This window comes from Salvelinus namaycush, chromosome 6 (assembly GCF_016432855.1).
Source record: "Salvelinus namaycush isolate Seneca chromosome 6, SaNama_1.0, whole genome shotgun sequence".
Lineage (NCBI taxonomy): Eukaryota > Metazoa > Chordata > Actinopteri > Salmoniformes > Salmonidae > Salvelinus > Salvelinus namaycush.
Window position 1 is genome coordinate 30125373 of NC_052312.1, and position 22041 is coordinate 30147413.

Here is a 22041-nt window from a genome sequence, read left to right on the forward strand (position 1 = left end):
ACATGGAATAGCCTTCATTTCTCAGAACAAGAGTAGACTGATGAGTTTCAGAAGAAAGTTCTTTGTTTCTGGCCATTTTGAGCCTGTAATCGAACCCACAAATGCTGATGCTCCAGATATTCAACTAGTCTAAAGAAGGACAGTTTTATTGCTTCTTTAATGAGCACAACAGTTTTCAGCTGTGCTAACATAATTGCAAAATGGTTTTCTAATGATCAATTGGCCTTTTAAAATGATAAACTTAGATTAGCTAACACAACGTGCCATTGGAACACAGGAGTAATGGTTGCTGATAATGGGCCTCTGTATGCCTATGTAGATATTACATTAAAAAATCTGCAGTTTTCAGCTACAATAGTCATGTACAACATTAACAATGTCTACACTGTATTTCTGAACAATTTGATGTTATTTTAATGGACCTAAAATGTGCTTTTCTTTCAAAAACAAGGACATTTCTAAGTGACCCCAAACTTTTGAATGGTAGTGTATGTGACATGATAATACATATGCCAACATTTTATCAGGAATTCTTTGAAAAGACAAAAATGCAGAGAAAGATGAAAACATTAGGAATACCAACCTCTCCTAAAGGAGCCAGTTCTGGAAGTATGGACCTAGTGACTTTATTCATAGTAAACCAGATTGCGGCAAAGAAAGAAAACAATGGTGAGTTCAGACAGGCATCTATAGATTATGAATATATACTAATAACATTGAAAAAGAATCCCACCCACCCACAACGATAACTTTGTTTGTTCCAGATCAGCCAAAGATAACTCACATCACTGATGATAAAGGAGGACCCAAGTCGATGAGGGAGGGGCCCCTGGAGTTACCCATGAGCCCTTGCTCCCCATCACGGCTTTCCCTTGTGGAGAGCCAGCCTTTGTACAGGTATCGGTTATATATATCAAATCAAATTTATTTATAAAGCCCTTCTTACATCAGCTGATATCTCAAAGTGCTGTACAGAAACCCAGCCTAAAACCCCAAACAGCAAGCAATGCAGGTGTAGAAGCACGGTGGCTAGGAAAAACTCCCTAGAAAGGCCAGAACCTAGGAAGAAACCTAGAGAGGAACCAGGCTATGAGGGGTGGCCAGTCCTCTTCTGGCTGTGCCGGGTGGAGATTATAACAGAACATGGCCAAGATGTTCAAATGTTCATAGATGACTAGCAGGGTCAAATAATAATAATCACAGTGGTTGTCGAGGGTGCAACAGGTCAGCACCTCAGGAGTAAATGTCAGTTGGCTTTTCATAGTCGATCATTCAGAGTATCTCTACCGCTCCTGCTGTCTCTAGAGAGTTGAAAACAGCAGGTCTGGGACAGGTGGCACGTCCGGTGAAGAGGTCAGGGTTCCATAGCCGCAGGCAGAACAGTTGAAACTGGAGCAGCAGCATGGCCAGGTGGACTGGGGACAGCAAGGAGTCATCAGGCCAGGTAGTCCTGAGGCATGGTCCCTAGGGCTCAAGTCCTCCGAGAGAGAGAAAGAAAGAAAGAAAGAGAGAATTAGAGAGAGCATACTTAAATTCACACAGGACACCGGATAAGACAGGAGAAATACTCCAGATATAACAGACTGACCCTAGCCCCCCGACACATAAACTACTGCAGCATCATTACTGGAGGCTGAGACAGGAGGGGTCGGGAGACACTGTGGCCCCATCCGACGATACCCCCGGACAGGGCCAAACAGGCAGGATATAACCCCACCCACTTTGCCAAAGCACAGCCCCCACACCACTAGAGGGATATCTTCAACCACCAACTGACCATCCTGAGACAAGGCCGAGTATAGCCCACAAAGATCTCCGCCACGGCACAACCCAAGGGGGGCACCAACCCAGACAGGAAGATCACGTCAAGCAATTATAGAATAATTTTAGGAGGAAAAGTGAAACAGTAGCTCATCTTTAATGACATTAAAGTATTTGTAATAACGGTAGTGTACTACTCATGTATTTTAGTATCCAGGCTGCTAGAAAGAGAAAGCACTGCATTCCTGATCGATTCAAGTGTAGACAGGTCAGTCGGCATTTACTCACACTGATTCATCTTTTCTGACAAGACAAATACATCACCTTACATCACTAGTACTCTTTTGATCATATTTCTGAACATACAGATACAGTAAGCTTTATGGAAATGTTGACTCAACCTTGTGACATTTGGCTGGTTCATTGGTTGTTGCTCTCAGCTCTCACCAGTGCTGGAGTCGAACATGTCAGACACCAGTACGTCAGACTACCAGCAACGCATCCAGGACACCCTGAGCCCCTTCTGCTCGGCATCATCGTCAGTCTCCCCCTCAGGGGCAGGCCTGTTCTCCCTCCAGCAGAGAGCACAGGTCCAGCCACAGCTACACTGCTCCCCTAGACCCCCTTGGGATACCTCCACCTCAGAGCAACTACAGGTATTCATACAAATACAGTCATAGTAACAGTATTTCTTCATTTGGAATGGATTTAACCCCACCTCTACCCCACAAACACATGAAACATAGACAAATGAATGTGCATTCATTCCACTGTACTAACAGTTTTGTAAAGTAAAGAGAAAGTATAACTGAAACCTAATGGATATTTGATTTTGTAGTTTAGACCTTTCTCTCAGCCAGGAGGGAGGAGAGAGTGTTCCCTGTGGGCCACAGGACCAAGTGGACCCAAACAGCAGCTGAACATGACCCCCCCTGTGTCCAGAGTACGGTTTGGAGGCACAGAGCCTGAGTGAGTACTGAACTGAAATATCAAAGATGTGTTTTTACCTGATATGCAGGAAATGTTGATTTTCTTTATCCATCTTCTGTTCATACATTATTGAGATTGACAACCCCCTCTGAACTGATATTCTTCTTATCCTGATTTCCATTGCTGTATTGATTCTGTCCATGAAGACAGATGTATTAGTTGATATTTCCATAACTTGTGCACTGACTAATGGGGTATGCATCTGCCTACCCAGTAGCACAGACACCAGAGACCATGTCATGCACGCAGTGGGGTTCTCTATCAACCAATCGGAGGGCAAAGACCACACCTTGGCGTTCTCTCTCAAAGATCAGACAATGAAGTTCTCTCTCAACCAAATAGAGAGTGAAGAGCAACACGAGAAAGCACTCTTCGGGGCCTGTAGTAATGAGGAATATGGAAGTGAAGGTACTGTTTAATCCCAGATGGCACCCTATGCCCTATATAGTGCACTACTTTTGGGCAGGGCCCATAGGGCTCTGGTCAGAAGTATAGCACTGTAGGTAATAGGGTTCCATTTGCTACGAATACACTGTGTAGTGTGCATTATGTAGGCTATTAATCATGTCCCTTCACTAAAACTATGATACATGTTTTTGCATAAAGTTTGCCAATCTCTCTTTATTGACATACAGTACCAGTCAAAAGTTTGGGCACACCTACTCATTCCAGGGTTTTCCTTTATTTGTACTATTTTCTACATTGTAGAATAATGGCGAAGATATCAAACTATGAAATAACACATATGGAATCATGTAGTAACCAAAAAAGTGTTAAACAAATCAAAATATATATTTTATATTTAAGATTCTTCAAAGTAGCCACCCTTTGCCTTGATGACAGCTTTGCAAACTCTTGGCATTCTCTCAACCAGCTTCATGACGTAGTCAGCTGGAATTAATTTCAATAAACAGATGGGCCTTGTTTCCTTAATGCTTTTGAGCCAATCAGTTGTGTTGTGACAAGGTGTGTGTGTGGGGGGGGGTATACAGAAGATTGCCCTATTTGGTAAAAGACTAAGTCCATATTATGGCAAGAACAGCTGAAATAAGCAGCAAGAAACAACAGTCCATCCTTACTTTAAGACATGAAGGTCAGTCAATCCATAAAATTTCAAGAACTTTGAAAGTTTCTTCAAGTAAAGTCGCAAAAACCATCAAGAGCTATGATGGAACTGGCTCTCATGAGGACCGCCACAGGAAAGGAAGACACAGAGTTCTGAACTGTTGATGATCAAGTTCATTAGTTACCAGCCTCAGAAATTGCAGCCCAAATAAATCCTTCAGAGTTCAAGTAACAGACAAATCTCAACATCAACTGTTCAGAGGAAACTGCGTGATTCCAGCCTTCATGGTCGAATTTCTGCAAAGAAACCACTACTAAAGGAAACCAATAAGAAGAAGAGACTTGCTTGGGCCAAGAAACATGAGCAATGGACATTAGACCGGTGGAAATCTGTCCTTTGGTCTGATGAGTCCAAATTTGAGATTTTTGGTTCCAACTGCCATGTCGCAGAGTAGGTGAATGGATGATCTCTGCATGTGTGGTTCCCACCATGACGCATGGAGAAGGAGGTGTGATGTTGTGGGGGTGATTTGCTGGTGACACTGTCTGTGATTTATTTAGAATTCAAGGCACACTTAACCAGCATGGCTACCACAGCATTCTGCAGGGATACGCCATCCCATCTGGTTTGCACTTAGTGGGACTATATATATTTTTTCAACAGGACAATGACCCAACACACCTGCAGGCTGTGTAATGGCTATTTGACCAAGAAGGAGAGTGATGGAGTGCTTTGACCTGGACTCCACAATCACCCGACGTCAACCCAATTGAGATGGTTTGGGATGAGTTGGACCACAGAGTGAAGGGAAAGCAACCAACAAGTGCTCAGCATATGTGGGAACTCCTTCAAGACTGTTGGAAAAGCATTCCAGGTTGTCACGTCTACTCCCGCTCCTCCCCTCCGTCGTTCGACGTCGCCGGTTTACTAGCCACTGGTCCTGGCATTCATCATTACGTGCACCTGGCATTCATCATTACGCGCACCTGCTCTTCATCATGAGGCACACCTGAACTCAATCACTTCTCTGATTACCTCCCCTATATCTGTTACTCCCTTAGTCAATACTGCCTTGGGAATGGAACTATGTGTTTCATGTCTGTACACTACTCGTGTTTCTTGTTTTGCTCCATTTTCCATTTATTATTAAACTCACCACCTGCACTTGCTTCCCGAATCCCAGCGTCCACGTTACAGAATACTGCCTCACCAAATGGAAGCAGCAGGAAATGTCAGTTTGTCCCTCCCGGATAAATATGACGGAACCCCATCTAAATGCTGTGGCTTCCTACTCCAGTGCTCCCTCTATTTTGCGTATCAGATGGGAGCCCCCACCACAGAGAGGTCCAAGGTTGCCACGGTTATTTGTCTGCTGACTGGGCGGGCGTTGGAGCGGGCTACGGCCGTCTGGGAGAGAGGAGAGGAGGAGCTGGCTTCGTAGGGCAGAGTGGGGGGTGAGCTACTACTCCAACTACAGCAGGATGACCAGACCGCTGCCGGTTACGCGCTCACCTTCCGGACAGTAGCAGCATCCAGTGGATGGAATGAGCTGGCGCTCCGTACGCTATTCCAAAGAGGACTGCGCGAGGAGGTCCAGTCGGAACTGGCATGTTGTGACGACAGCCTCTCCTTGGACGCACTCATCGCGATGGCCATCTGGTTGGATAATCTAATTCAGGAGCGTCGGTACCCACATCGCTTCTCTCCCTCCCTCAGTGAACACTCTGTAGCAGAGCCTGAAACTATGGAGGTAGCGGTCACACACCTCCCCGCAGCGGAGCGACGCAGACGGAGACAGCTGAGGCTCTGTCTCTATTGTGGTCAAGGGGGGCACCAGCTTCAGAGTGTCCGGTACGTCCCAATTCGGGATCCACAAGCCCAGAGGGACGGTCACGTGATCTTCCACCTCCTGGGGCAGGTGTGAGTATCCCATCTTCATCAGTATCTGCTAAACCCTTTTAGTGTCGATCACACTAGCTGACTGTCCCTCATGTACTGTTTCTACAGCGCTAGTGGATTCCGGTGCCGCAGGGAACTTTATTGACCAGACCCTTGCCTCCTCTCTGAACATCCCCTCATACCCGCTCTCCTCTCCGTTTCCGGTTCAAGCTCTTGATAAATCGGCCACTAGAATTCGGAACCATCACACACATCACCACACCACTCACCCTCATCGTTGAGTCCATTCATCAGGAAAACATCCCTTTCTTCATCACTAGTGCACCAGCTCACAAGATCATCCTCGACCTCCCATGTCTCCAACGCCATAACCCCACCATCTCATGGTCAAGGATGAGAATCACGGACTGGTCACCCGAATGCTGGAGGACCTGTTTTCCTGTTGCCTCTCGTGTCGTAGCCCCTGTGGTCTGGGACGTAGATGTGGACATTCGCCAGGCTCTGGAGAGGGAACCCGCTCCCACTACCTGTCCTCCTGAGCGCATCTACATTCCCATGGGGATAAGGGGGCGAATGTTGACCTGGGTACACACAGCTGTCGTCGCTGGACATCCTGATCACCCGTACTAAAAAAGTATTGGTGGCCCACCTTGGCGCAGGACGTTACTCGCTACGTGAACTCCTGTTCTGTGTGTGCCGAAACTAAGTCTCCCGGCACGCTCCAGCAGGGAAGCTCCTTCCCCTTCCAGTGCCTCAGCGTCCCTGGTCTCATCTGTCCATTGACTTTGTTATCGATCTCCCGTCCTCTGACGGTTTCACCACCCTTCTGGTGGTTGTGGACAGATTTTGGAGGGCTTTCATGGAGAATTTGGGGGTCACGGTCAGCCTCACTTCCGGGTACCGGCTTCAGTCCAACGGGCAGGTGGAGAGGATGAACCAGAAGCTGGGGAAGTTCCTGAGGAGTCACTGCCAGGACCGGCAGGGGAAGTGGGCCCAATTTCTTCCCTGGGCGGAATATGCACAGAATTCATTACGTCACTCCTCCACCGGGCTTACTCACTTCCAGTGTGTCCTGGGTTGTTAGCTGGCCCTGGCTACATGGCCTCCGAGCCATACCAAGGCCCCTGCGGTGGACGAGTGATTCCGGCGCGCAGAGGAGGTTAGGAGTGATGCTCATGTGAAGATCCAGCGTGCCGTCCATCGCCAGAAGGAGCAGGCGGATCGCCACCTCAGTGTGGCGCCCGTGTTCCATCCTGGTGATCGTCTGGCTTTCCACCAGGAACCTCCCACTCAGCCTCCCCTGCAAGAAGCTGAGTCCCCGGTTTGTGGGGCCGTTCTCCAGAGGGTTAACGAGGTGACATAGGTTACAGCTTCCCAGTGATTATCGTATCTCACCTTCATTTCATGTCTCCCTTCTGGTGGTTCCTGGTCCCCTGGCTGATGCTGTCCCCCACAACACCCACCCGCCCCTGGACGTCCCGCCTATGCCGTCAGATCCCTACTGGACTCCCGACATCGTGGGGGTCGGCACCTGCACTTGCTTCCCGACTCCCAGTGTCCACATTACACCAAGCATCCACATTATACAGGGGAAGCTGGTTGAGAGAATGCCAAGAGTGTGCAAAGCTGTCAGCAAGGCAAAGGGTGGCTACTTTGAAGAATCTCAAATATAAAATATATTTGGATTTGTTTAACACTTTTTTGGTTACTACATGATTCCATGTGTGTTATTTCATAGTTTTGATGTCTTCACTATTATTCTACAATGTAGAAAATAGTGAAAATAAAGAAAAACCCTTGAATGAGTAGGTGTGTCCAAACTTTTGATTGGTACTGTATGTATGTCAATTCATCCCAGCAGCTAATTTTAATAAGGGGATGTCTAAGATATATCTCAAGGAGGAAGTACCAACGTCTTCCAGAGATGTGAATGAATCACAGAGCCAAGACCCTGAACCTGATTTTCTGACTCAGGTAATTGCAGGCAGCAGCATTACATCAGGTGTCTAATGCCACCTAGTGGCAGAATTTGAATAATTTCAGAGCTAAACAATGATGACGATAAAATACAGTACCATTTAGCAGACAGTTTTTCCAAAGCTACTACAGTCATGCGTGCAAACATTTTACATACTGGTGGTCTCGGAAATCGAGCCCACTATCCTGGCGTTGGAAGTACCATGCTCTACCAACTGAGCCACCGAGGACCTGATGAGAGAATGATAATAGGTAAAGGTAATGGGAAATGTGTTCATACGGTGAAGGCTAGCCTGTTTCATTGTTACACCTGTATTCCAACAGGTTTCCAAATGCACTGATGTCAGCTCATGTAAGTTTCCACAGTATATTCAAAATCATCTGCTGTTCACCATCTGTCTGACACTGATAGTCTGAGTCCCAAATGGCACCCTATTCCCTATATAGTGCCAAATGAGGAATTTAATGAGGAATAATAGGGTGTCATTTGGGACGCAACCTGGTAGAGACTTACCTGCAGATCTGTCTTCAGCTTGTCCTGGAAACACTCATAATGGTCCTAAGGACTGCTTTGAATCATCGCCCAGTTACTCTCCAAGAGGAGGTTACTTTAGTTCAGACTCTGATGATGACGTAAGTAAACAACAATTAATACTGTTTACATCTGCTTTGGTTAATATACTGTAGGGGGATGCTTAGATTTTCCATAGATCCCATAGGCCTACCATTACTGACTTGGTAACACTTTACATTTAATTGCTCTTATAAGTCTGCGTAATTACTGTTTATAACATGTTGTTACATAGTAACTGCTTTGCATTTACATGGTAATATCAACATATTTCTTAGCCTGAGTCCCAGATCTGTTTGTGCTGTCTTGTCAACTCCATTGCTGTCATGTAGGTTGACAATGACAGCAATGGAGTTGACAAGACAGCACATACAAATCTGGGACTTAGGCTGCATATTTTCATACTAATCTTTAAATGTCATACCAGGAGGTGGAGGATTATCACCAGTCTCACCAGGGTGGATCCTCACAGTCACATACAGTGAGGTCCTGTAGTGAAGAGTTCCCTGTCCTCAGCCAAGGCTCATCACATTGGAACACACAACAACTGGGTCACCCTCAGTCTCAACCCAGACCTTACACCCCACCCACTAGGCCTCAATGCACAGGGAACTGTGGAAACGACCAGAGAGATCATAGAGACCAGAGAGTTTTGGAGAGCTTTGGCTACACTGAGAGACGGTCAGGCTGTGTAGTTACAGATGACAGTAACAGCCAGGTTAGGGTTATAAGTGATCAGTATGTCCCATATTGTCCTCTGTCTGAATCACAGTGCTCTGAGGTTCACCAACAAAAGATGGAAGCCACCGGAACACGAGAAACACAAACACGAGAAATGGGAACACAGACTGTCGCCAACATCACCTCGAAATGTCCAACATCGGACGTTTCAACTCAGTGTAATTTTGGACTGGAGTGTAAAGAGAACAACCTCATGGACTCTGAATCCCACAAGTCTGCTTACAATGTAATACCGACCCCAACTACCAGAGGGCAGGCAAGTCACAGAGATGAGTCTATGAGACAACAGACACACAGAGCATTATCAGACAGATCCAGGAGGGAGGGAGAAGAGCAAACGCCCTGGAGAAAATCAACAGCCAGAGAGCTTAAGGCTGGACCTGGGCACCATCCATCAATCATCCCTTCTAACAAGTGTCGTAACACTAACACTGAGAGTAGAGTGTGTATTCAGAGACCCACTTCCTCTATACTAGATGCTCTCCTCATCACCAATGATGTAAAAGGTATAAATAGCAAATGTTGGATGTAATTAACAAATCAGTGTAGCCGATATAGACATATCTATGGCAGATGATTGCCAAATCAATGCAAACAACTTCATATGTGGTGTAATTTGTCATAGATAATCGATTGAAAGTAAAGCTAGTGAATGCGTGTAACAAGCACACGTTATACTGCAATTATATTTACTCTGATCTGTATATGTTGACATTCTTCCATACAGTTTGTTGCAGTTATTTTCTTACGGACCGAGATTCATGATGGTGTTATTTTTTTGTATTTTCAGTAGTATTTTGAAACTGGATGTTGCTCCCAAATGATTTTTTTTTTTCTTCCATCCAGACTTGAGAGATGAGCAGCTGCAGCATAGAGGACAGGGAGATGAAAGAGAGGTCCTGGACCCTGTTGAGAATGTTCCTCTTAGAGAAGACCTTCCAGATGACAAAGAGGAGAAACGGAGTGGGAGTGCAGAGGAGAGGGAGGAGGTCACTGCTGAGAGCGGAGTTAACAGGCTTTCAGAGGAGGTTGAGACACTTCAGGAAATAGCAGACATTCTGCTCATGCTGAAGCAGAGGAAAAAAGATTAGAGGTGGGAAGGACAGGAGAGGAGGGTATCCCTTTAAGAGTTGTGAACAATACTAGCAACTACCTTCCTTTACCACAGAATCTGTTTCTGCATATTTAAAGATTTATAACAATGTCCTTGGGATTCTACATTAAAACGAAAGCCAGACATTGCAAGATAATTCGTTTATTTTTTCCCAATACATATTTAAGTGTTCAAGATTCTCATGAATATATTTACTTTGATAGAATATAAATTCTAGCAAAACATTTACAGCAACAATAATCAAATGTATACTATACAGCACTGGATACATTTGTTTTAATCTTCACTAGTTCTTCATAAGCTAGAATAGAAACACTGCATTTAATTTGTTTTCACATAGAAAAAATTGCGCCCGCTCACCATAAACACATTGGATGTCCCCATTTTGGAATTAAAGCAAAGAAGGCAATATAATAATAACACAAGGGGTTGTTGAGCATCTTTCCTAAAATCACAAAACATCAAATAACTTGTTTGACACTATCTCAAGTTTGTTACATGACGGCAATGTTGTCACCTCTGTGAAGGGGGTGTGCAATAAAGTGTTTTTTCTCTATAAAACGAACTGTGATAATAATAAAAAAGACATCTTCCAGTGAACCTCCAGTTTAGACTACCTATAGTATCCTCTCTTTTCTAATCACATTTCTAATCAAATACTCAAATATTGATAATAAATACTCAATAATCCAGTATTGACACTGATGTTCCAATGAACTGGCAAAACACATCTAGTGATCCTTTGAAATGCTGTCATTTCATTTCAGTCTAAAGAAAATCCTATTTGAATTCCCAATAGTAGCTATCTATCTTGTTTTGTCACAGACAATAATACATAGACATATTCTCATCGACATTATGTTGACCACTTTAAACAAGAGTCTGCTACACACAAATCTATGTGTACTCAAGTACTCAACTAAAAAGGTGTCACCTTACATAGTTTTATGATATATAAAACAACATTAGCAAGTACAGTACAGTACTCCTTGACCCTTTAGAACATGAGAACCCCAGCTATTTTACGTGAAGAGTATGCTTTGCAATTTGTACATAAGGCTGTGGAGGAAGACAACATAAAATGGAGACAAAATAAGACATTCTTTCTGACATTGTTTTCCCAAAGAACAAATATGTGTGACATTAACTGACTAAACTGTCCATTTCAATGCATGGTTATTTTCTCTGAGAGACTGAGGTACAACCCAATGAATAGTCTGGTCTACATTTAGCAATAAAAACATTTGCAACTTCTGAAATCAAAAAAGGCTATCATCACGCTGGCTGGCCATATAGTCAACTCCTTCATACATTTCACTTCAGTACAGGCACCGACATCATGGGTAAAATACATTGGAATAGGCCTCCCGGGTGGCGCAGTGGTATAAGGCACTGTATCGCAGTGCTAGCTGTGCCACCAGAGACTCTAGGTTCGACTCTGGGTTCGACTCTGGGTTCTGTCGCAGCCGGCCGGGACCGGGAGGTCCATGGGGCGACGCACAATTGGCCTAGCGTCGTCTGGGTTAGGGAGGGTTTGGCCGGTAGGGATATCCTTGTCTCATCGCCCAATGTGTACGGTGTTTCCTCCGACACATTGGTGCGGCTGGCTTCTGGGTTGGATGCGCGCTGTGTTAAGAAGCAGTGCGGCTTGGTTGGGTTGTGTTTCGGAGGACGCATGGCTCTCGACCTTCGTCTCTCCCGAGCCCGTACGGGAGTTGTAGCGATGAGACAAGACAGTAACTACTAACAATTGGATACCACGAAATTGGGGAGAAAAAGGGTGTAAAAATAAAATACATTGGAATAAATAACATAATAATCCATAGGTTTACTAATAAGAAAACAAAGACAGGTCATGTGCTACTGTAGTTTATCAACCAACATGATAAAACAAATAGCAAAGCAAGACTCATCATCATAGACAGAGAACATGTTAGGTCCCAAATGGCATGCTATTCCCTTTATAGTGCACTACTTTTGACCAAGGCCCATAAGGCTCTGGTTAAAAGTAGTGCACTATATAGGCAATAGGATGTCATTTGGGATGCAAAGCCCAGGTGTACTACTAGTGTCTGACACCCCATTTGTGATGCTATGGACAAGCTGAGACAATATTGTTTTGAGTTGTGTTTCATATAGAAAGGCATACTGGTATCAACACTATATATTACAATCCCTCTCTCTGATTTTAAAACTTGTAATATCATGGCCATTTAGTGGACGTTTGGACTCATACAATAAAGGTTTTGTTGTGAAGAGGTTTTATCTCTAATCATAGGGTTTTATGTGAGGGAAAAGGCAATAGTTTTGTTAATTGTATGGAAATTCATAATAATGCGACATATGAACAGTAAAATGGATGTCTAAATGCTGAGGATAAATATGAATGTAATGTATGCTTAATACTATTTACATGATGGTTTATAAATCAAAAAGAAGACTCTTATCAAACTATAGAAGTAACTACAACATTACATTGGCAAAATCAAATGTGTAAGTAACTTGTGTTATAAATAGCTACCCTGTGTGTGAAAAAGATGCAGCAATGTAACCTACGTGACTGAGGCAAACCAGAGAACAGGACTCGGGGAGGTTGTAGCTCCCCCCCGTCCATGTAATATTATTAATTATGATCTAAAAGGCTAAACTAATCCTAAATCAAACACTCCTACTCTGAGACACTTGATACACACTTTCTGAGATGAGAGAACAAGGACCATATCTAAGGCCTAAGTTACAAACTAGACTGGGACCAGATCTGTTTGTGTTCTTCCCAACTCCATGGCTGTCATCATAAAGCCATTATTTGGCATGACAATGAGTTGGCATGAAAGCACAAACAGACTGACACTCAGGCTAGGGCTAATCCACGTCGGAGGCATCGTTATCAGAGAGGTGGTAGTTGCTCCCCTTCACCCTGATGTACTCCACCTGCCGGTCCTCGTCAGAGTCTGTGGCCCCGCAGGAGCACAGCTGGTTGTCGAACAGGGACTCAATCTCCTCCAGCCTCCGGCTCTTTGTCTCAGGCAGACAGCCGTAGATGAAGAAGAACCCAAGCAGAGCCAGGCTGGAGTAAAGGAAAAACGCTCCTGGGAAATAACAATAACAACAACTACAAAATCAACAACACATCATCTGTCAGTCATTAAGAGGTTTTCCTGTACTAACAGCAGAGTTCAGTTCTAGTCTGCAACAGTGTATAATTCTGTCAAACACTATCCAGTATCTACTGCACATTATTAAATGACAGCAAGTAATTAAACATGATGAAACTACATTCATTACACATTGAGCCTATCATAAGATATCTCAAGTCTCTCTAGATTAATCAAATGTCCAACAAAGGTCAGATCCGGCTGTTCAGGTTGATTGATCAAGGATGTCCTGTAAGTGGGGTATTGATCAGTGACTACGGTTTGTACTGTAGTAGGTGAGGGACTGGGCCACGTGGATGAAGATGTGCCTGTGTTACCGTAGTAGGTGAGGTTCTGAGCCACATGGAGGAAGGTGAGGGAGACCAGGAAGTTAAACGTCCAGTTGACTCCAGCTGAACAGGCGTTCCCTGTGCTCCGGGCCCACAGGGGGTAAATCTCAGAGTTGATTGTCCACGGCATTGGACCCATACCTGGAAGTGGAGGGATGACACAGGGCTTACGATAGCTCTACAGTACAGTAACTACCCCCCCCCCCTGCATGCAAACAATGCTGAATCAAGACGTATATACAGTAAGCACACAAATCAAACCTTTAAGCGAGTATACCAAATGACATCAATGCATGGTTAACGCCAAACTTGAAATGAGATCACATTTTCTAATAATGCATTTCTTTAGTTAGTAGTTGCCTCACAGTGAAAGTGAAATACAGCGTAAATTGAATCTCTACATAGATCAGTGTTGCCTCTCACCTGGGGCGAAGAAGGCCAGATAGAGAACAAGACCCAGTAGGACCACCCAGGAGTAGGAGGTGGGACAGTAGTTATAGGCCCAGTACGTATTGACTCTCAGCTGGGTCGAGTTGGAACACCTGGTACAAGACAGTTATTGTATTGTAGCAACAGTAGTTATGTTATGGATAGAGGGGTACTATGAGTACAGTATTATAGAATAACCACTTCTCAAGCCTTCTTCAAGGATTCTTATTCAACTCCTTCCACTAACCACCTCCATCCCCTTCACAAACACACAACAAATAAGCCCACACACAGAGCACATTCTATGACTCACCTGCCCCCTGCTGCCCTATGCGCAAACACACCCTCTCTCTCTCCCCTTAGTGCCTCCTGTAGCTCACCTGCCCAGGCTGCCTTCTCAGTGGAGGCTGTATTGACAGATACGTAGCTCACCTGCCCCAGGCTGCCTTCTCAGTGGAGGCTGTATTGACAGGTACACACGAGGAGGCGAACAGAGCTGTGCTGTTCTCACGGTAACAGAAGCCACACCCCGGGTCCAGCATACACGGCTCACACAGCCTGGGATGACAGGAGGATTGGACAGAGATGTCATAAACAGAGACAAGATCCTTGAGGAGGTATAACAGAACACATTTACTCGCTGTGAATGGAGAAGATGCTATCTTGAGCTATTTACTCTGATAACATGAGAATAATCTATGTCTGTGTGGGTGTACGTATTTGTGTGTGTGTTTGTGCATCCATGTGTGGGCATGCGTGAGTGTGTAGTGCGGCGAGCATATGGCAGACCAATTTCATTCACAGAGAGAGTAGCTCAATTTTATTTTTATTGTTTTAACAATTCACCTTTATTTAACCAGGTAGATCAGTTGAGAACAAGTTCTCATTTACAACTGCGAGCTGGCCAAGATAAAGCAAAGCAGCTCGACAAAAACAACAACACAGAGTTACACATGGGATAAACAAATGTACAGTCAATAACACAATAGAAAAATCAATGTACAGTGTGTGCAAATGTAGTAAGATTAGGGAGGTAAGGCAATAAATAGGCCATAGTGGCGAAATAATTACAATTTAGCATTAACACTGGAGTGATGGATGTGCAGATGATGATGTGCAAGTAGAGATACTGGGGTACAAAAGAGCAAAAAAATGTATAACAATATGGGGATGAGGTAGTTGGGTAGGCTATTTACAGATGGGCTATGTACAGGTGCAATGATCGGTAAGCTGCTCTGACAGCTGATGCTTAAAGTTAGTGAGGGAGATATAAGTCTCCAGCTTCAGTGATTTTTGCAATTCGTTCCAGTCATTGGCAGCAGAGAACTGGAAGGAAAGGCGGCCAAAGCAGGTGTTGGCTTTGGGGATGACCAGTAAAATATACCTGCTGGAGCACGTGCTACGGGTGGGTGTTGCTGTGGAGACCAGTGAGCTGAGAAAAGGCGGGGCTTTACCTAGCAAATACTTAAAGATGACCTGGAGCCAATGGGTTTGGCGACGAATATGTAGCGAGGGCCAGCCAACAAAAGCATACAGGTCACAGTGGTGCGTAGTATATGGGGCTTTGGTGACAAAATGGATGACACTGTGATAGACTACATCCAATTTGCTGAGTAGAGTGTTGGAGGCTAGTTTGTAAATGACATCGCCGAAGTCAAGGATCGGTAGGATGGTCAGTTTTATGAGGGCATGTTTGGCAGCATGAGTGAAGGAGGCTTTGTTGCGAAATAGGAAGCCGATTCTAGATTTAATTTTGGATTGGAGATGCTTAATGTGAGTCTGGAAGGAGAGTTTACAGTCTAACCAGACACCTAGGTATTTGTAGTTGTCCACATATTCTAAGTCAGAACTGTCCAGAGTAGTGATGCTAAGCGGGCGTGCAGGTGCGGGCAGCAATTGGTTGAAGAGCATTCATTTAGTTTTACTAGCATTTAAAAGCAGTTGAAGGCCACGGAAGGAGTGTTGTATGGCATTGAAGCTCGTCTGGAGGTTTGTTAGCACAGTGTCCAAAGAAGGGCCAGATGTATACAGAATGGTGTCATCTGCGTAGAGGTGGATCAGAGAATCACCAGCAGCAAGAGCAATATCATTGATATATACAGAGAAAAGAGTAGGCCCGAGAATTGAACCCTGTGGCACTCCCATACAGACTGCCAGAGGTCCAGACAACAGCCCCCCCGATTTGACATACTGAATTCTATCTGAGAAGTAGTTGGTGAACCATGCGAGGCAGTCATTAGAGAAACCAAGGCTATTGAGTCTGCTGATAAGAATGCGGTGATTGACAGAGTCGAAAGCCTTGGCCAGGTTGATGAAAACGGCTGCACAGTACTGTCTTTTATCTATGGCGGTTATGATATCGTTTAGGACCTTGAGCGTGGCTGAGGTGCTCCCATGACCAGCTCGGAAACCAGATTCGATAGTGGAGAAGGTACGGTGGGATTCGAAATGGTCGGTGATCTGTTTGTTAACTTGACTTTCGAAGACTTTAGAAAGGCAGGACAGGATGGATATAGGTCTGTAGCAGTTTGGGTCTAGAGTGTCTCCCCCTTTGAAGAGGGGAACGACCGCGGCAGCTTTCCAATCTTTGGGGATCTCAGACGATACGAAAAGAGGTTGAACAGGCTAGTAATCGGGGTTGCAACAATTTCAGCGCATAATTTTAGAAAGAGAGGGTCCAGATTGTCTAGCCCAGCTGATTTGTAGGGATCCAGATTTTGCAGCTCTTTCAGAACTTCAGCTACAGTTGAAGTCAGAAGTTAACATACACCTCAGCCAAATACATTTAAACTCAGTTTTTCAAAATTCCTGACATTTAATCCTAGTAAAAATTCCCTGTCTTAGGTCAGTTAGGATCAGCACTTTATTTTTAAGAATGTGAAATGTCAGAATAATAGTAGAGAGAATGATTCATTTCAGCTTTTATTTCTTTCATCACATTCCCAGTGGGTCAGAAGTGTACACACACTCAATTAGTATTTGGTAGCATTGCCTTTAAATTGTTTAACTTGGGTCAAACGTTTCGGGTAGCCTTCCACAAGCTTCCCACAATAAGTTGGGTGAATTTTGTCCCATTCCTCCTGACAGAGCTGGTGTAACTGAGTCAGGTTTGTAGATCTCCTTGCTCGCACACGCTTTTTCAGTTTTGCCCACACATTTTCTATAAGATTGAGGTCAGGGCTTTGCCACTCCAATACCTTGACTTTGTTGTCCTGAAGCCATTTTGCCACAACTTTGGAAGTATGCTTGGGGTCATTGTCCATTTGGAAGACCCATTTGTAACTGAGTCAGGTTTTTTATGCCTCCTTGCTAGCACACGCTTTTTCAGTTCTGCCCACAAATGTAGCACAGGGGAACCGAAGAGTAGACTCAGACCAGGAAACAGGGATGAATGAAGCAAGATATTTATTGTAACACAGGGAGAGATGAAGTGCAGATCCAGGGAAGCTTGGATGAGTTGTAGGAAACCAGATGTGGAGGCTGAGGTTGGAGTGAACTGGGTAGGGACAGGGTAAACAGGTCCGGAGGGGAATCCAAGGGAGTGATGATGAGTTGAATCCAGAACAAGGTAGCAGGGTGGTGAGATGTGGAACAGGAGACAGGAACCAGAGTCAGAGAGGAAAAACTGCAGTGATAGGAGAAACAGCGTCAGGCAAGGAAATAGGCACAGCAGGATACAGGATCTTAAATAACAACAAATAGCTAGAAGCATGACTGACTGAACGGAGATTACGATCTGACAGAGTGGAAGTGGCAGGACTGAGTCTTTGTAGAGGTCTTGATTATGGAACGGGTTGCAGCTGTTGGGGAACTGCTCTGACTCCAGCACACGTGATGACCAGGACTTTGTTGTCCTTAAGCCCTTTTGCCACAACTTTGAAAGTATGCTTGGGGTCATTGTCCATTTGGAAGACCCATTTGCGACCAAGCTTTAACTTCTTGACTGATGTCTTGAGATGTTGCTTCAATATATCCAAATACTTTTCCTTCCTCATGATGTCATCTATTTTGTGAAGTGCACCAGTCCCTCCTGTAGCAAAGTACCCCCACTACATGATGCTATACCCCAGTGCTTCACGGTTGAGATGGTGTTCTTCGGCTTGCAAGCATCCCCCTTTTTCCTCCAAACATAACGATGGTCATTACGGCCAAACAGTTATATTTTTGTTTCATCAGACCAGAGGACATTTCTCGAAAAAGTACGATCTTTGTCCCCATGTACGGTTGCAAACCGTAGTCTGGCTTTTTTATGGCGGTTTTGGAGCAGTGGCTTCTTCCTTGCTGAGTGGCCTTTCAGGTTATGTCGATATAGGACTCATTTTACTATGGATATAGATACTTTTGTACCTGTTTCCTCCAGCATCTTCACAAGGTCCTTTGCTTTTCTTCTGGGATTGATGTGTACTTTTTGCACCAAAGTACATTAATCTCTAGTGACAGAACGCGTATAACGTATACAAACAGCAGATCCGTACCACATTGGGTGGGGCGGATTGCAGGAAAGTATATTTAGATCGTAGGTGGAAAGTGAGATCAAAATCAAAAAAATATATATGAAAAAAAAACGATGAGACCGACTATTTACATGGGACAAGACAAACACACATCCGACTGCTACGCCATTTAATGACAGAACAGCAAACCCATTCTGCCTGCATTAAAGACAAGTCTGTCTTAAATGAGTCTGTCTTGTTTGTTGCAGCTGTGAGTGACCAGAGAGAGTGCTGGTAAATATACACTGGTGTTCAAAACATTAGGAACATCTTCCTAATATTCAGTTTCACCCCATTTTGCCTTTAGAACAGCCTCAATTCGTCAGGGCAAGGACTTTACAAGGTATTGAAAGCGTTCCACGGGGATACTGGTCCATGTTGACTCCAATGCCTCCCACAGTTCTGTCAAGTTGGCTGGATGTCCTTTGGGTGGTGAACCATTCTTGATACACACAGGAAACTGTTGATTGTGAAAACCCCAGCAACGTTGCAGTTCTTGACACACTCAAACCGGTTCGCCTGGCACCTCCTACCATACCCTGTTCCACTTACAGTGCATTTGGAAAGTATTCAGACCCCTTGACTTTTTCCACATTTTGTTACGTTATACAGCCCTATTCTAAAATGGAACGGGGTATGGTAGGAGGTGCCTGGCGCACCGGTTTGGAAAAAAATCCTCAGCAATCTACACACAATACCCCATAATGACAAAGTGAAAAGAGGTTTTTAGACATTTTTGCAAATGTATTAAACATAAAAAACATAAATACCTTATTTACATAAGTATTCCGACCCTTTGCTATGAGACTCGAAATTGAGCTCAGATGCATCCTGTTTCCATTGATCATCCTTGAGATGTTTCTACAACTTGATTGGAGTCCACCTGTGGTAAATTCAATTGATTGGACATGATTTGGAAAGGCGCACACCTGTCTATATAAGGTCCCACAGTTGACAGTGCATGTCAGAGCAAAAACCAAGCCATGAGGTCAAACAAATTGTCAGAAGAGCTCCGAGACAGGATTCTGTTGAGGCACAGATCTGGAGAAGGGTACCAAAAAATGTCTGCAGCATTGAAGGTCCCCAAGAACAGTGTCCTCCATCATTCATTAATGAAAGAAGTTTGGAACCACCAAGACTCTTCCTAGAGCTGGCCACCCGGCCAAACTGAGCAAATGGGGGAGAAGGGCCTTGGTCAGGGAGGTGACCAAGAACCCGATGGTCACTCTGAGCTCTAAAGTTTCTCTGTGGAGATGGGAAAACCTCCAGAAGGACAACCATCTCTGCAGCACTCCACCAATCAGGCCTTTATGGTAGAGTGGCCAGACGGAAGCCACACCTCAATAAAAAGGCACAGCAGTGCGTTTGGAGTTTTCCAAAAGGCACCTAAAGACTCTCAGACCATGAGAAACAAGATTCCGTGGTCTGATGGAACCAAGATTGAACTCTTTGGCCTGAATGCCAAGTGTCACGTCTGGAGGAAACCGGGCACCATCTCTACAGTGAAGCATGGTGGTGGCAGCATAATGCTGTGGGGAGGTTTTTCAGCGGCAGGGACAGGGAGACTAGTCAGGATCGAGGACATCCTTGATTGGCCCAGCCAGAGCCCGGACTTGAACCCGATCGAATATCTCTGGAGATACCTGAAAATAGCTGTGCCGCAACGCTCCCCATCCAACCTGACAAAGCTTGAGAGGATCTGCTAGAGAGGAATGGGAAAAACTCCCCAAATCAGGTGTGCCAAGCTTGTAGTGTCATAACCAAGAAGACTTCATGCTATAATCGCTGCCAAAAGTGCTTCAACAAAGTACTGAGTAAAGGGTCTGAATACTTATATAAATGTGATATTTCATTTTTTGGTTTTTCATAAATTAGCAATAAATTCAAAAAACCTGTTTTTGCTTTGTCATTCTGGGGTATTGTGTGTAGTTTGATGATGAGGAACAAATATGTAATCAATTTGAGAATAAGGCTGTAACGTAACAAAATGTTTAAAAAGTCAAGGGGTCTGATTACTTTCCGAAGTCACTGTAAATATTTTGTCTTACCCATTCACTCTCTGAATGGCACACATACACAATCCATGTCTCAATTGGCTCAAGGCTTAAAAATCATTCTTTAACTTGTCTCCTCCTCTTCCTCTACACTGATTGAAGTGTAACATCAGTAAGGGATCATAGCTTTCACCTGGATCCACCTGGTCAGTCTATGTCATAGAAAGAGCAGGTGTTCCTGTTTTGTACACTCAGTCTACATGCTGTTGTGTAAATTAGGACAGAGAGTGGCTCAGTCTTTCACAGGGCAGACAGGGTCTCTTTCTCTCTTTCACCCTATCTCTCTCTCTCCATCATTTCTATTAACAGAGACCCAACGCCTGTAGCACTGTCGCTAATAGAGTCTGTTGTTGCAGTTAAAATGAACCCCTGGTAGAATAAAAAAACAATCAGAGCAGAGATATTGGAATTATCTACTAGGTAAGTGTTCAGAAACATGTACAGCATGTACAATTAAATTGGAAATAACATTAATTTAATCCTAGATGGAAGAACAGGGAAAATGTATTAAGAAACAAACCCTGTAAAATGTTAATTTGTATTTGTATTTATTATGGATCCCCATTAGCTGCTGCCTTTGCAGCAGCTACTCTTCCTAGGATCCAGCAAAATTAAGGCATTATACATTTTAAAAACATTACAATACATTCATAACAGATTTCACAACATATTAAGTGTGTCCTCAGGCCCCTACTCTACTACCACATATCTATAATGTGTGTGATTAGTGTGTATGTTATGTGTTTACTGCATTCATGAGCTACTTGATGTGGAATAGAGTTCCATGTAGTCATGGCTCTATGTAGTACTGTGCGCCTCCCATAGTCTGTTCTGGACTTGGGGACTGTGAAAAGACCTCTGGTGGCATGTCTTGTGGGGTATGCATGGGTGTCCGAGCTGTGTGCCAGTAGTTCAAACAGACAGCTTGGTGCAATACCTCTGTCAATACCTCTCACAAATACACTTAGCCAGGAGAGATTGACATGCATATTATTAATGTTAGCTCTCTGTTGTCATGACGAGACTTTCATTAAACTGATGACTGTTATTTATTGAATCAAACGAATTATGTTTAATTGTTACCCGATTAAATTAATCATGTAACAATTAACTCATTAGGGAAGATATGTTTTTTTTAAGAGAAGAGATGTTTAACAAGTTACTATCTCCCGACTTAAACTCTAAAGATATACTGATATCTCTTACATCAATAAAAGTCAAGTATTCACTATTACCTCATCAGTCTCATTCTGAACATTGCATAATCCGTGGATCCGCAAGAACTCTAGTGATTTTGAATATTCAGGACTACACAAATTGATTTAATCATTTATTTATTAACTAACTAAATAACAACACAGAATACCATACACACTTACATGAGGTAAAAGTCCCTAGTGGACTGATACGATATGACGGCTTGTTACACAATGGAAAGGGGGTGGGGAAAGACAAAGAGAGG

At 44.0% G+C, this 22041-nt stretch overlaps 1 protein-coding gene across 1 annotated transcript in view; it reads right to left on the reverse strand.

The window, feature by feature from the left end:
- Positions 1-12981: 12981 nt before the first annotated feature.
- Positions 12982-22041, reverse strand: part of LOC120049319 (proton myo-inositol cotransporter-like) — a 66313-nt gene continuing 57253 nt past the window's right edge. Inside the window, exons 7-10 of the mRNA XM_038995567.1 lie at positions 14465-14590; positions 14027-14145; positions 13592-13744; positions 12982-13208 (exon numbers count right to left, since the gene is read on the reverse strand). Coding sequence (XP_038851495.1) covers positions 12982-13208; positions 13592-13744; positions 14027-14145; positions 14465-14590 — 625 coding nt within the window. The remainder of the gene's footprint in view (positions 13209-13591; positions 13745-14026; positions 14146-14464; positions 14591-22041) is intronic.